At 59.7% G+C, this 15,330-nt stretch overlaps 2 protein-coding genes across 5 annotated transcripts; both read left to right on the top strand.

Annotated features, from left to right (window-relative positions):
* The first annotated feature begins 749 nt into the window (after positions 1–749).
* On the top strand, positions 750–11,126 carry B4GALT2 (beta-1,4-galactosyltransferase 2). 2 transcript variants are annotated; one of them, XM_081223892.1, is made up of 7 exons: positions 750–1,113; positions 2,619–2,974; positions 3,178–3,413; positions 6,762–6,952; positions 7,095–7,217; positions 7,336–7,440; positions 10,014–11,126. In XM_081223892.1, the coding sequence occupies exons 2-7, from the start codon at positions 2,671–2,673 to the stop codon at positions 10,162–10,164; spliced, it is 1,110 nt and encodes a 369-aa protein (XP_081080018.1). In that variant the 5' UTR covers positions 750–1,113; positions 2,619–2,670; the 3' UTR covers positions 10,165–11,126. The 2 variants fall into 2 exon arrangements, with proteins under 2 accessions (XP_081080018.1, XP_081080017.1); XM_081223891.1 differs by having other exon boundaries at positions 919–1,007.
* A 400-nt stretch (positions 11,127–11,526) lies between these two features.
* On the top strand, positions 11,527–15,076 carry CCDC24 (coiled-coil domain containing 24). 3 transcript variants are annotated; one of them, XM_081226617.1, is made up of 8 exons: positions 11,527–11,777; positions 12,007–12,182; positions 12,324–12,440; positions 13,133–13,207; positions 13,801–13,855; positions 14,341–14,410; positions 14,522–14,600; positions 14,684–15,076. In XM_081226617.1, the coding sequence occupies exons 1-8, from the start codon at positions 11,652–11,654 to the stop codon at positions 15,027–15,029; spliced, it is 1,044 nt and encodes a 347-aa protein (XP_081082743.1). In that variant the 5' UTR covers positions 11,527–11,651; the 3' UTR covers positions 15,030–15,076. The 3 variants fall into 3 exon arrangements, with proteins under 3 accessions (XP_081082743.1, XP_081082742.1, XP_081082744.1); XM_081226616.1 differs by having other exon boundaries at positions 13,130–13,207; XM_081226618.1 differs by having other exon boundaries at positions 13,082–13,207.
* The last annotated feature ends 254 nt before the right edge of the window (positions 15,077–15,330 follow it).

Here is a 15,330-nt window from a genome sequence, read left to right as displayed (position 1 = left end):
CTGAACATCTTTACTGAAGGGAAGGGGGGAGTCTAGGTATATGGGCCCATGTGTTTGTGTGGGGAAAGGACGTGTCCTAGTCCCATGCCCTCAGGGCTCTGGTCAGCCCAGCCCCAGTTAGCCACATCTGTTTACCTGGCTCTACCCTCAGGCATCCATCATTTCTACCCCTGGGGCATTGGAACCCATTCATTTGCCTCTGCCCGTCCCAGCATCATACCCCGCCAGTAACTAGTTTGATCCCTTGGGGCCATGTCCAGCTCCTCCCACTCCTGTCCAACCTCCTGTTCCCTAGAAGCCCCTGCCACACACTTCTGTCTACGCCTTTCAGTGTCCTGCCCAGTTTTAACTAGCAGCCCCCTCCTCTGGCGGACCCTTAGTCATGCTCCCATCGATGAGCTGACAAATCCCTGACCTCCCTGCACGAGTTGACCTAACTTCCAGGTGCCCTTCTTTGGCTGAGTGTGCGCTCCAACCCAGACCAGACCCCATTCCTCCGTAATGGCTTTTACCCATCCACACCCTCTCCGGTTCGGACCTCGAATCCAACCCGTTGGATGAGTCTGATTAATTTCTCCCGCCCCTGCCTGGTCCTCCGTCCCCTCGCTCCGTCGCGCTTAGCCGCCGGCAGGGGCGGGCGTCGGAGGCGCGCGGCGGGTACGGGCGCGCTGGAGGCGGGGGGCTGCGGGGGCGCGCGCGCGGGCGCGCGGGCCCGGCCTGCCCCTCCGAGGCGCCGTAGCGCGGGAGGGAGGTGGCGGCGCTGTGGTCTCTCGGTCGGCGGGTCCGTGGGTCTGCCCGGCCGCCCGGCCCCGCCCTGCCCCCCGGGGCGGCTCGGCTCCATGGCCCGCGGCGGCGGCGGGAGGCGGCCCGGGGGCCGCGGGGGCCGCTGACCGGGGAGGCGGAAGGCGGCGGGGCCGGGCCATGGGGGACGGAGCCGTTCGCAGCCGCCGGAGCCCGGAATCCAGCCGGAGCCGTAGCGGCGCCCCCTGCTGAGCCCCGAGAGCCGGGTGAGAGGGGGGCGCGCGCGGCCCCCAGTTCGGGACCCCGAGATTCTAGACCCGGCCCCGCGAGGGGTGCCCCGAGCGCGGCCCCGAGATCCCCGCCCAGGACCCGGTGAGAGTCGCTAGCGGCCGGACCCTGGCCTGGCGTCACCCCACCCTACCCCCATCCCTCGAGTCTCCTCGCCCCCCTCGGGCTCCTCTGCCCGCTCCCAGCCAGCCGCCCTTATTGTCCTCGCTCACCCTGGCCTCGTGGCGTGGGGAGGCGCTCCTCGCTCCCCTTTCCTCGGCCCCTACCCCACATCCTCTCCTCCAAGCCCCCTCCCCGCCAGGCTCCACACCCACCCTGTCTTCGCTGCCTCCAGGTCTCGGGGTGCCACGTGTTCAGGCCACTCAGCCTTACAGCCCCGCCCAAACGCACCTCGCAGCCTGGCAGCCTGACCCAGAACCCCTGCCCCAGAGGGAGGGGTGGGAGTATTTGCACGTGGGTCTGGGTGTTGTGAGCTGCCCGGGAGCCCATCTGTGTGACTCTGTAAGTCCAGGAGCGGCGGCTTTGTTTGTGAGTGCGTGACTCGTTGTGTTGCTGTTACTGTCACCCAGGCGTGTCTGTGACTCTATATGTAGTTCTGTGTGTATCTGACTGCAGGTGACTGTAGCTGGGACTGCGGGTTTCTGTGTGGTTGTGTGATGCTATGTATCTGAGTGAGACTCACCCTGCTCTCTGAAGCACTGCCAGAAGTGCCCCACAGAAGTGTTGCTGCTGTGTTGGACCCACAGTTAAGAGCCATGGCCCAGGCAAGACCCTCTCCTAACATGCTGTCTCCAGGGCCCAAGCGTTCCCCTTTCTGGGAATCAGAACCAGCAGTGCTGGGCAGGCCCCAGAGAGTTCATCCCAATCCTTGAGGTCTTATGGGAGGTGTGTCTGATGCCCCACCCTGTATTTTGACCTCTTGCTCCAGAGGGAAGGGATCCCATAAACGTCTTGTTCAAATTTGGGCCACCTGGATGCTGAGGGCCACTTCCCAGCCTGGTCCCAGATGGCCTGGCTTGCTTGCCACTGGAACCTGTCCAACCAAACCACTGTCCCCCGTGTTCCCCAGAGGACTAAATGAAGTCTTGAGTACAAAGTGCTCTTGCATGGTAAGTACTCAGTAAATGGTCTCTCTCCCCCAGACCAGGAGTCCTGGGTTGAGGATGCTGGCCTGTGGGGCGTTTGTTCTCTGGGGTACAGAGAACACATGTGGGTCTATACGTAAACGTGTTTCCTTGTTCAGGTATGAGCCAGCGTGAACTAGAGGTCACATGTCCACGTTCTTGGGAATCCATAGGGTGTGTGTGAAGTCGGGCAATAAGGGCACATACCTGAGTGTGAGGGTGGGTGAGGCTGCGCTGGTGTCAATGAGGATGAGGAAGGAAGGCATTGTGTGAAGATGTAGGAGTAGTGGGTTGCCAGGGACTGTTTGTGTGTATTTGCAGGTAGAATGTAAGTCGAAGGGTGTGTGAGCAGGTAAGTGTGAGGATGCGGGTCTAAGAAAGTGAGCGGTGCGCAGGAGGTGGGTGGGTGGCCTAGCCCCTCCGGCCCTGACCTCCTGGGTCTGTTTCTCTCCTACCCCTGCTCAGGCCAGCAGCCGGATGCCCGGGCCCATTGGGCGGGCCGGTGGCCGCCTGCGGGATGAGCAGACTGCTCGGGGGGACGCTGGAGCGCGTCTGCAAGGCCGTGCTCCTACTCTGCCTGCTGCACTTTCTCGTGGCCGTCATCCTCTACTTTGACGTCTACGCCCAGCACTTGGCCTTCTTCAGCCGCTTCAGTGCACGAGGCCCCGCCCGTGCCCTCCACCCAGCCGCCAGCAGCAGCACCAACTGCTCTCGGCCCAACGCCACTGCCCCCAGCTCCGGGCTCCCCGAGGCTCCCAGCGCCCGGCCAGGCCCCACGGCTCCTGTCCTGCCACCCTGTCCTGACTCGCCGCCTGGTCTTGGTGAGCCTGCAGGGTGGGGCTTGCCTCTAGGGGTGGGCAGGGGACTGGGGGAGTGGAGTCTTGACCCACGGGGGTGCCAAGGGTCTGGGTGTGTTGTCAGAGGGCTGTTCCTGGGGTTCCCTTGCCCACCCCAGGCGGAGGGAGAGGGCTGGTGTCCCTGGGTTCTGATGCAGGCCTGATTCCTGCCACCGTCCTGCCTGCAGTGGGCCGACTGCTGATTGAGTTCACCTCACCCATGCCCCTGGAGCGGGTGCAGAGGGAAAACCCAGGCGTGCTCCTGGGCGGCCGCTATACACCGCCCGACTGCACGCCAGCCCAGACGGTGGCGGTCATCATCCCCTTCCGACACCGGGAGCACCACCTACGCTACTGGCTCCACTATCTGCACCCCATCCTCAGGCGACAGCGGCTGCGCTATGGCATCTATGTCATCAACCAGGTGTGCTGCCTGCGGCCCCCAGGCTGGCCACCGGCCACCAGGGAACCTATGAGCACCCGTGGGTGAGGGGCCCACATGCCTGCTGGTGCAGCCACGGGGTTGGGGGCATTCGTGGCTGCTTGTCTGCCAGTGGTTGTGCGGACACGTGTACGTATGTGTGGAGGCACGTGTATGTCATCGCGTGTGTAGGCAGGTTTGTATGTGCATTCAGGGGAGTGCACGTGTGTTAATGGTGGTGTGCACACTGCCAGGTGTGTGCACGGCCTCGATAGGGGGTGAGCGCCATTGTCTACCCGTGGTAGGCCCCATCCACGGGGGTGGCGGCTTAGGGTATGCTGGTTATGAGATATGGAGGGCCCCGAGCAGAGGGAGAGTTAGACCTGAAAGAGGGATCAAGTCTGCCTTAGGGCCAAGTGCTGAGCACAGCTGAGATCCAGGAATTCAGCTCAGGCTCTGAGCCCTGCCATGGGCCTGGCTGGGGCTGGCTGCCGGAACCTGGAGAGGATCTGATACAGGCCCTCCTCCCCACAGAGAATTCCCAGACTTGAACTTGGATCCCTTTAGACTCCAGGACAGTGGTGTGTGACTGGAGTTGGAGCAGGGGGCAGTGGGACCACCAAAGGGCCTGGTTCAGCCCTGGGGTGGGAAATTGACGATTGAGATGGGCCTTGAGGGATGAACAGGCATCAGCCGGCGGAGGGACTGGAGGAGGCAAGCATTTTATGTAGAGAGACCTGGAGGCCCCAGGCCCCAACGAGAGAACTGGTCTCATGTGTTCGGGAACTGTCTGCTGAGGGATGGGGTCCAACATGTAGGGTGGGTAGCAGGGATGAGGTTGGAAGAGCTAGTGGAGACCAAATCCAGAAGGGTCTTAGGAGGCATCTTAAACAGTTGGATTCTAGCCTGAAAGTGATGGGGCACCATTGTGAGGCTTTAATGAGGAAGTAATGTGTATGTGTGCTTATTAAAAAGATTGCTCTGATTGCTTGTGGACAGTGGGGTGGAAGGGGAGCCTGGAGGCAGGGGGCCCGGTTGGGAAGAGGCTGCGATGTTCAGGAAGGAGGTGGTGAATGTGCATACGAGTCGGGCAGGAGTCGTGTGGGTGAGGGGAGAGATGTGACCCAAGTAGCAGAGAGTAAGGAAAGGGAGATGCCGGGACATCTCGAGGGTTTCTGTCTTGACTGTTGGCAGTGTGGATGCCTGCGCCTCTGAATGAGATGGGAACATAGGATCTAGGCCAGGTCTGGGGGAGAGTGCGACTCTGAATTCTTTTTTGCATGTGATGAATTTAAGTGCCTGGGGGAAGTATAAGAGGAATGTTCAGCAGGCAGTTGGACAAATGAATCGACCTAGGAGTGAGGTCTGAGGTGGAGAGGGATCTGTGAGCCACCAGTACGCAGATGATGGTGCCTAAAACCAGCAATGTCAGCCTGCCCAGGGGGCCTGGGAGCTGAGAGGAGAAAGCCAGAACATAAGGGAATGGGTGGAGAAAGAGAGAACACAGAGGCCACGCGGGTTGGCCAGAAAGGTTTGAGGAGACCCAGGAGAGCTTGGTGTCCCAGGGGCCCAGGAATAAGCATCAAGAAGGGAGCGTGGGGCTTCCCTGGTGGCGCAGTGGTTGAGAGTCCACCTGCCGATGCAGGGGACACGGGTTCGTGCCCCGGTCCGGGAAGATCCCACATGCCGCGGAGCGGCTGGGCCCGTGAGCCATGGCCGCTGAGCCTGCACGTCCAAAGCCTGTCCTCCGCAACGGGAGAGGCTGCAGCAGTGAGAGGCCCGTGTACCGCAAAAAAAAAAAAAAAAAAAAAAAAGAAGGGAGCGTGGCAGCTGCATGAGTGCTGCTTGCTGGGGGAGTAAGGAAGGATGTAGACCAAGAAGCGTCCAGTGGATTTAGCAACAAGGTGGGCCCAGCGAGAGCCATTTCAGGGGCCTGGTGGGGGCGGAAGCAGATTGCAGTGGGTTGCAGAAGGAATCAGATTTGACAAAATGCAAGTAGCCAATTGGAGACAACTCTCGATCAAAAAAAACCCCGTCTGCTGAGAAGGGAAGGCAAAGGTAGGGTGGTGGCTAGAGGGAGGGCTTTCTTTGGATGGGAGAGAAATGAGCATGTTTATGAGCCCTGTGGGAGAAACCTAGGGCTCTGGGGTGGTGAGAGAGGTTAGGAAGGAGTGCCAGTGAACCAGGAGAAAATGGACAGTTGCTCCAAGGGCTGGTGGGAAGGTTCAGGGCAAGGAGAAAAGAGAGCAGGTGGGGCTGGGCCGTTCAGGGGGCTGGGCCGTTCAGGGTCCAGGAGAGCAGCTCCCACCCCCTCGGGCCCAGGCTGGCTGGTGAAGAGGAGGGGCTACTCCTCCTCTCCTTCCAGAAGGTCCCACTTGAAGACCAGGAGCCTCTCTGGCTCCAGCCTGGAGAGCATGGGTTGGATCAGGGGGCTCAGGGGCCAGCCACCTCCTTCCATGGAACCCTCCTTGCTCTGGCCAGAATTTGGAGCTTGGGGCTACATGGCCAGGAACCTGGCCTCAAGGAGACCTCGTCCCGCAGCCCATTTCTCGGGGGATCCCAGGCTTACTGTGCTTATCATTTTGTTGGGGAGACAAGTGAATTGAGCCTGGTCCCGTCCTGGTCCCAGAGGCCGCCCAGGGAGTTGGATGTGGATCTGTATGAGCCAGAGGGGACAGGCGGCTGGGGCTCAGTGGCTCAGTCCTCGTGGTCTCTGCATCTTAGATGCTGGTCATTTGGGGGCATGTTTTGTTCATCTCACTCTGTGACGTGCTCAGTAGGGAAACTGTGTTCAGGGCCAGTCATCTCTAGGATCCACACCAGCAGAGAGAAGATGCCTGGCACCAACGACAGGGCCACGTGGCATGTTTGAAGGAATGAATGAAAGGAGAGCTCTAAATTGTGACAGTTGGAATGGACCCTGGCATAAGTGAAGCGCACGGGAGGAAATGAGTAATTATACTGGGGCGGGGAGGTTTGGTGACGGAGGCCTTTCCAGGCATGAGTTTGATAAGCAGAGAAGGAGAGCATTCCAGGCAGAGGGAACTGCTAACACCGAGGCCTGGAGGCAAGAAAGAGTCTGGCATGTTCTGGGGTCGTGGAGGAATGTAGTACAGCTGGGCCTCAGCACCTGAGGGCAGTGGCCAGAGAGAAGGTGGAGTCAATTCCTGAAAGGCCTTGCAAGGCCAGGTCCAGGGTAAAGAGCTGGCCTTGATCCCTACAGTCTGGGGGCCCCGGTGGGGGCAGGTGGAGTAGTACTAGGCCCACAGGGACCGCTCTGGACGGTGGTAAAGTGGCAGGTGTCTCCAAGTCTCAGGCCCAGAGCTGACCTGTCCCCTCCACCAACCCCAGCACGGTGAGGACACCTTCAACCGGGCCAAGCTGCTCAATGTGGGTTTCCTAGAGGCGCTGAAGGAGGACGCCACCTACAACTGCTTCATCTTCAGTGACGTGGACCTGGTGCCCATGGATGACCGCAACCTGTACCGCTGTGGCGACCAGCCTCGCCACTTCGCCATTGCCATGGACAAGTTCGGCTTTCGGTGAGGGCTCCCTTCCCAGGTGGACCCAGGCCTCCCCACCCCACCCAGGCCATCGCTCCCAGCCCCAGTGGCCCCCTTGCTGCCGGGCCTCCATCTGAAATCCCCTGGGGCCCCTCACTGATGCCTGCCTTCCGTGCCCTAGGCTGCCCTATGCTGGCTACTTTGGAGGTGTGTCGGGCCTCAATAAATCCCAGTTCCTGAGAATCAATGGCTTCCCCAACGAGTACTGGGGTTGGGGTGGTGAGGATGACGACATCTTCAACCGGTGAGTGGGGACAGGGTGGGGAGTAGGCTGGGTGCTTGAGGTGGGGGGGTTGCGCAGACCGGGCGGGGCTCTTCGCCCTTCCTGGCGCCTGCTCCAGCCCGGCTGTCCCCGTCCCCAGGATCTCCCTGGCTGGGATGAAGATCTCGCGCCCAGACATCCGCATAGGCCGCTACCGCATGATCAAGCACGACCGGGACAAGCATAATGAGCCCAACCCTCAAAGGTGACCCTCGACCCCAACCACCCCGGCCCCTTGCTCCGTAGAGGTGACGTCCCAGTGCCACTGATCCCCAGAGGTGATCCCAGGGTCCCCGACCCTTGACTTCTAGAGATGACTCCCACCACCCCGATCCCTGTTCCCCAGTCCCCAGCTCAGCCTCTCCCCATCTGGCTCTCACCCCTGGCCTGATTTCTAGAAGTGATTGAAGTTTAAAGGCAGGGCTCAGATCGTCACTGAGTAGCTTGCATTCCTCTCGGTGCCCTCGCAGACCTCACTTGTGCCAGAACAGATAGGACGAGAGATAGCGGGCCCAGGGCACAGCTCCAGGGCCTGAGGACCCAACAGAGGTGGCCCGAGCAATGTGGGGTGGTAATGGAAATCATTGCCGAGCCCTCTGAGGTTGGAGTAGGTGGCTGGTCTCTGAGGAGGAAGCAACATTGGTGTCTGATGCTGGGTGGGAGGAGTGCCTGAGGGCATGTGAAATGTAGGGGCAGGGGGCGAGAGGGCGCAGAGCAGTCAGACCCAGTCCCGGCTGGAGAGCCCATGTGAAGTTCATTCTCGGCAGGGAGGCCAGCAGAGGCAGCACCGGGTGATCAGGGCAAGGTGCTGTCCTGGCAGAAGAGGGAGTGATGGTGGGAAGCTTCCTGGAGGAGGTGATGGCAAACTGGAGTTTGAAAAGAGTTATTCATTCTACAAATATGTGTCACACACCTACCCTAGGCACAGTGCTATATTCACCAGGCTGATGGAGGAGGCCAGTCTGGATAAAAGGAATAGTATGTGTAGGAGTCTGGAATGTGAACGTCCATTGTATATGCTGAGAGTCTGAAACTCTTCAGTCTGAAGGCTGGGAGTGACAGGAGAGGGGGTCTCTACTGATCCCAGTTTAGGAGTTTCACTTTTGTCCCAGAGGCGTTGGCGAGTCATGGGTTTTCAGCGGGGAAGGGACAGGACCAGATTTGGGTTTGGAAGGATCACCCTTTGAGTTTGAAGAAGGTGAAGGGCTGGCAGAGCTGCCAGGTGGAGCAGGAGGAGGAAGCAGAGTAGGCCCAAAGGAATTGGCGGAGCCCTGGGCGCATATGGTGTGACGCTGCCGTGCCCACACGGGACCAGTAGGGATGTCCTCCTCTGAAGCCAGCGTGTCAGAGTGGGGAGGGAAGCGGCATCACTGACGGAGGGTTGATCTTTGGCAGAAGCACGATGCACCAGGCGTCCAGGGAGCTGATGAAAAGGCAGTTCAGATAAAAACCATGGTGAGCAGGGAAAGGACAAGAGGCTGGGAGAAGAGGTGCTTCAGGGCATCTGAGGGAGAGCGCTCAGTGTTGGGATGGCTCTGGAGAGCGATCTGAACTGAGCTCAGAAGGACTGGGAGGATCAAAACAGTTGGGATGAGGGTGGGTGGAGCTCCGGAAGCACATGCCCGGGGCCATGGTCCTGTTTCAGGAATAGCGTGTCTAGGTGCCATCCTCAGTTGTGATGTCTGCCTTAGGTGGGGGAGTGGCCTGATAGCAAGATGTTTCTGGCTTAAGGAACTCTGTGAATGCTGGTTTCATCTACCTAGTTGCTTTTGCCTCAGATCTAGGAGTTCTGGATTCTTCTCTCCCTCACCCTACATGTCCGGACCATCAGCCGGTCACATCAGTGCAACCCCCCAAACATCTGAGCTGGTCCACTTTTCCCTTTACCTCTGCCCTAGTGAGGCCTCCGTCCTCTTGCCCGGCTGGTTTTCTGTCTTTCCTCTTCTGTAGTTCATGTTCCCTCGCCCTCCCTCCCCGAAACTGGGCAAAAAATCCCTCAGTGTCTTCTCACCCACAGAATAAAAAACTGCTTCCTCTGACTTAACAGAGGCTGCCCATACATGCTCTAACCTCCCAGCTAATCCTACTCTGGCTTTTCCCCTTGGCCCATTAAGCTCGAGCCACTCAGCTGCGCAAATTCTCATTTCCAGTGTAGGGTCAGCATGTGCTGTTACCTCTGCCTGGAATGCTCTTCCTCTGCTGTCAGCTTGATGGCCCGCACGCACCCCTTCCACAGCAGTCATCCTGGTCTCCTTCTCCTGTCTCCCTTAGCGTGCTGATGTCTTCCTTGTCTGTTACTTGTCTCCCTTAGTGGAATAGACTTGCCACGAGAGGAAGGACCTTGCTGTCCTGTTCATGGCTGTGACTCTGGTGCTTAGAGCGCGCCTGGCACACGGGGACTGCTCAATAAATAGATGGTGAAGGAGTGACTAAAGGATGAGGAACAGAGAAGATGGCACAGAGATGATGGGTGTGAGGAGTAAAGATGATGCATACAATGCAGGACACGTTGCATTTGAGGTACCTGTGGGGTGCCCTGTGTCTAGGTCTGAGATGAGAGAAAGATTTGTGAGGGTGTTGTGATTCTGGACTCAAGGGGGTGAGATCTCTTTTTTGAGGGTAGCTGCAAGAGCCAAAGAGCTCCAGGCAGGTGGAGGGGGCGACGAAGAGAACCGAGTCACCCCAGGAAGAAGCCAGGATGGCGTGCCCCTTGGCCCCAGTGATCTCTGTTGGGTTTGGTGGTGAGCCCTGATCTGGACCCACTTCCATCCTATCTAGGTTTACCAAGATTCAAAACACGAAGCTGACCATGAAGCGGGACGGCATCGGGTCAGTGCGGTACCAGGTCTTGGAAGTGTCTCGGCAACCGCTGTTCACTAATATCACCGTGGACATTGGGCGGCCCCCATCATGGCCCCCTCGGGGCTGACACCAATGGACAAAGGCTACCAGTGCCAAGGATTGCCTGCTAGAGGACTGACCTACAGCCTGGCTGGTGGCTGCTCTGTGACAGATCCCCTAGGACAGAGACTGTGGGCTCTGTTTTCTGAGGGTCTTCAGTAGGCCCCCCAGCTGCACCTGGAAGTTTCAGAACCTACTTCGGGGAGCTTCTGTCCTGGGCAGGCCCCTCAAGTGTGGCCCTCTCTGGGGTCATCCCTTCTTCCTGCTCCTCCCTCCCCAGTTCAGCCCCCCTCAATGTCAGGGTTGGGCCAGCCCCTTGCACTGCCTCGCCGAGTGGCCTGGGCCAGGTCACTCCACCTCTCTGTGCCTCAGTTTCCCCCCCTTGAGTCCCCTAGGGCCTGGAAGAGTGGGAGGTATGACTAGGGGGCAATGTCGCTTCCAGGGGGAATTCTCAGACCTGGGGATCCCCCATGCTCCCAGGGGAGGGGAAACCTTTTTCACTCAACATTGTAGGGGGCAAACTCTGGTACGCCCTGCTGAGGAGCAGCGCCAGGAGGGGACCAGAGGGGGTGCTGTGTCGATGCCTGGGATCTTGGGGTTGGGCTTTGCATGGGGGCGTATGGGGCTCGGATCAGTTGGGTTCTTGCCCCGCCCCCCTCAGAGAGAAGGCAGTAGCCCCAGGGCCGGCTCGTGTTTGTACATTGCACAGAAACTTGTGTGGGTGCTTTAGTAAAAAACGTGAATGGAGGAGCCCCTTTGTCTGTTTGGGGATGGGGATCTGGATCCCTAAACCCAGACCCGGAGTGTGTTATGGGAGGGCCAGGGGGAACCAGGACAGCCTATCGGTCTGGCCCAGGCTGTCCTGGTTCCCCAGGCCCCTCGAAACGCAGTGGTTCGCTAGACTTCCGCCGGCTGGAAGGAGAAATGTTTACCCTGCCGCTGCCTCCCGGCCAGAAGAGACAAAGAAGTAATAAACCCATTGGGCTCAGATTTCTCGGTTCTTTCACCTGCCCTGAAGCCGAAAGGTGCTTGGAATCAGGGCGGTGTGGATGGCTCGCACTCCAAAACCACCTACCACGACTGTGGGTTGGGCTTCACGAGCCGGCACCGCCCTGGAATGGGCGGGGGCGGGGCCGTCTGGGGGCGGGGCTTTGGGTAGCAGGCCCCGTTTCCCGGGTGACGGTCGCGCGGAAGAGGCGGGGCTAGGGCCCCAGTCCCGCGGCCTGGCTCCTGGGTTCCTGGCCACGGAGAGTCGGCCAGTAGAAGAGACAGCGCCAGAGATCGGCGGCTCTGGACCGGGCAACTCTAGTCGTGGGGACGGGCGGCAGAACGGGGTGGGGCTGGGGAGAGGCTGGCCCGAGCGACAGGCTGGGGGCGCGGCATGTGAGACCAGGAAAGGGCGGGGCGTGCGTGGGCGTGCCCCGGCCCTGGGAGACCCGCGGTCTCCCAGTAACCCAGCTCTTCGACCTGCTGTCTGGCAGTACGCGCGTTGTGGGGTGGCGGTGCGGGCAGGCCATGCCTGGGGACTCTCCGCCGCTGTGGGAGCTGGTGGAAGAGCACGTTCCGCTCCCGGAGCGGCCCGAAGTGAAGAGGATTCTAGGGGAGACGACGGTGGACCTGAGCCTGGAGCTGCGGGCAGAGGTGGGGCGTGGGAATGTGGGCCCCACTCCAGGCCTATCCCACGACTTGGGTGATTTCCTCACCTCCTCCGGGTCCCTGGCTCTGCCCGGTAAATTTCGAGCTCTTGTCGGATCTCACTGTCCGCCCAGCCCTCTCCAGTTTAACTCTGCCCTGCCCCTCACTCCCCTAGCTCCCCTTCCTCCTCTTACTTCTCCCCCGCAGTCGCAAGGGGTCCCAACTCTCCTTGCAGGTGGTGATGCTACGATCACTGCTCCGAGAGGCTCGATCCTTCCAAGCCCCTGGTTCGCGCCCCACCTCTGACCTTTCCTCCCTTCTGGCACCACCGCCCCTCGTAAGAGACCTCGTGCGCCAGGAACTGCGGCAGCTGCTCCAAGATCTCCGCTGGAAGGCCATCTGTGAGGGCAGGTTGGAGCCTCAGACCTGGGGCTGGGCCCTGTCTCCAGAACTCAGATGGGCTAACCCTGAAACTGACAAGGGGCCAGGGTCACCATTCCTGTGGTTCCCTGGAAGGAGCCCCTGAGTGTCCCCCGTGTGCAACTTCTGCAGGGACCAGACCCAGGCTTGGGTCCAGTATAGCCCCGGGGTCCTGCGCTTTGCCTTGGAGGAGCCCAGGCGTGATTTGCCAGAGCAGGAGATACTCCGCCTGAGAGCTGGTGAGCCCAGGTATAGTGGTAAGAAAGGAGGGGTCTGTTCCTGCTTGGCAGAGGCCCCAGCCAACTGGCAGGTCCCACCTGCCGGCATGGAGGAGCTCCTGGTCTGGGACTGGATACTTCTACAGCCACTTGTTTTAGGGATCAGCACATGAGGGCTGCAGGCCCAGGAGACATGAACCAAGCCTGGAAGCTTGGTTTGATCTGGGTCTTAGAGCATGAGGAACAGACTTCCAGACAGATAAAAAGAGAAGAGCTTTGCAGGAAGAGGGAGCACTACACGCAGACATGGGTGGAAGGAAAGGCTTCATCCAGTTGTCAGTTGTTCCTCTGGCCTGGAGAACAGGTGCAAGGGCTGAGCTAGAGAGGGCTGGGGACTGCACGAGATAAATGAGCAGCAGCGTGTTCATCACTGAATGGCAGCAACTTATTTGTCACACATCCTTAGGAAGTGGGTGATGTCCCCATTTTGCGGATGAGGAAACTAAAGCTCAGAAAGGATGATTGATTTGTCCAAGCTCACACACAGTGAAGGGTGGCAGAGCCCATTTGCAAACCCAGGCTCCAGAACTCCTCCTCTTAGTACCATCTTATGTTGCCTTTGTGAGAAAACACACAAAATTGTCTAGGAGAAATGGCATTTGTGTCCTGAAGGCCTGGGGTGAAGCAACATGGGAGAGTGATATTGACTTCATCTGCCAGCAGCTGTCACAGGGACCTCAACGTCATCAAGGACCAACTGAACGTGTCCCACGTTGACCAGGTTGCCGGATACCTGCGGTGAGGCCCCTGAGTGTGTGCGGTGGGGGTTGAGACAGGGAGGGTGGGACGGGGGATGGATCCTAACGTACTGAGACTATGAGGAAGGAGGAGGGAGGCAGCATACCTGATGGGGAGACCCAGGACAGTAGGGCTGAGAGGTGGAAGGGGCAGGTCGCTGGTGAGGTTGCTGCCAGGAAGTAGCCAAGTAGGGATGCCAGCAGGGGCCGTGACCTGAGGACTTTTATGCTGGGGTGTGGGAGAGAGATGGACCACAGAAGAGTCTTTTAAACAGGGGAAGGGCTGTGATCTGGGGGAGAATGGCGGCAGGAGGACTTGCAGGCCCAATACTGTCGTGAGGAAGAGAGAATGGGGCCCCCCAGCATGTGCGCTGGGAGGCGGGCAAGGAGAGGACACGTCCTGCCCAGGAAGAGGCTGGCGGGGCTGCAAGGCCATGCTGGGATTGCACTTGGGCAGCAGAGGGAGAGGTGGGCTGAGAAAGGAGGGCCTAGAGGGAACTCCTGGTAAGGCTGGAGGCTGGGTCTGTGTGGTGGGCTCTGCTGTGACACGGGCCTGCAGCACTGCTGCCGGTGCCACACTCCCCCATGTCCCAGGGCCCTCCTGGAGGAGGAGTGTCGCAAGTTGAAGAGGGAGATTGCCATCTTGCAGGTGAGCAGCAGCCCTGGGCCTCCCCACCCCCAGAGCCTTTCTGCTGAGCCTAGACACACCCGTCTCTCACCTGGTGTGTGAGATCCACATACATGTGTGTTTGTGTGTATGTGTGTGCAAAGATTGTGTGAGTCCTCTGTCCATTTCTCCTGTATGCACACTTCCCGTATGTGTGAATCCAGATTCTGGTTGAGTTCCTAAGTCCAAGGTCAGCACTTTTAGATTAACCTGCTGGATTTGCCCCTGGTCTTTTGCCTCCTTCTCTTCCCCATGTCTGGGTTCGGGCCTGCCACTACCTTGCCAAGCTCAGCTTTTCAGGGAGGCTGGTGTTCCTCTCAGGAGTGTCCTCAGGTGGCTGGGATGAGGAGGCTGCATGGGGTGGTTCCTGGGCCCCACCATGGGTATCTTGGCCTCAGCATCCTGCCCCGCCCCACCCCACCCCGCCCCTGCCATAAGGCTGGGCACTGAGCCAACTCTCCCTGCAGCGCTGCCTGGAAGAGGAGTATACGGGGGCCCCTTGGCCCTCTGAGGCAACCCTAGAGCCCACCCTGGCAGGTGAGGACCCTGAGCAGGCCCCAGAGCACCCAGCCTCCTGTCCCTGTCCCGCTCTTGTACACAAACCCTGGAATTGCTGAGCACTGTGTCTCAGCTAGACCTCTCCTCCAGAGCTAAAGGAACAGATGGCAGCCATGGAACAGGAGCTGCGGGCACCTCTGAGGCCTTCCTGTGTCTCCCCCGGTCACAGGTAAACCAGAGCAGGTGGACAGCTGGACGGGGTGGGCTAAGCGTCAGGCCATGGCCCCCTCACAGCTACTCCCTCCTGTTCAGGCTGCGGCCCTTGGAGTCCTCCAGCCAGGGCCTCGGACCACTGCCTTGCCTCCGTGGGGCTGCTGGAGTTTGGGCCAGGCCTCTCCAGTGCCACCTGCCCTCTCCTCCTCTGGAGCGCTGCCCCAAACCTCAAGGCCTGGCCGCCACCTGCCGCTGGGGACGGAAGCTTCAGTGCAGCCCCAGAAAAAGGCCAGCTTCCACTCCGATGTCCAGTGTGGCGCCCCAGGCCCCAACCCGAAGGGCTGGTCAGGAAGGAGACTTCCGCTTCTGCTGGAACTCGCCCTGTCTGCTGCTGACACCTCTCAGCTGCCATGGCCCAGCCCACTTCAGATCTAGTCTTGGATGAGCCCTCACCAGGATTCCAAGGCTGTCTGTCTCTCTGGCCCTCACCCTGCCCCCTCGCCTGGTCCTTGGTGTCTGGTCCTGACCATCACAGCCTCTGGCCTTTCTCTTCCCAGGCATCCCTCAAAGGCCTGGCAGGAAGAGGTCACATCCCAGCCCTGACTCTCGTCCCCATGGGGGACCCAGACAAAGCACAGCAGCAGCTCAGAGACAGGAATAGAAATTTCATTAAAATCTATGGACTTTAAAATCCTAGTGGTGCACGGATGGGCAGGGGCGGGCAGCGCACCGTTATTGCTACAGAG

The sequence above is a fragment of the Mesoplodon bidens genome, assembly GCF_964165515.1.
Source record: "Mesoplodon bidens genome assembly, chromosome: 2".
Classification (NCBI taxonomy): Eukaryota; Metazoa; Chordata; class Mammalia; order Artiodactyla; family Ziphiidae; genus Mesoplodon; species Mesoplodon bidens.
The sequence above is the reverse complement of the archived record's forward strand: the minus strand, read 5'-3'. Positions and strand labels throughout refer to the sequence as shown.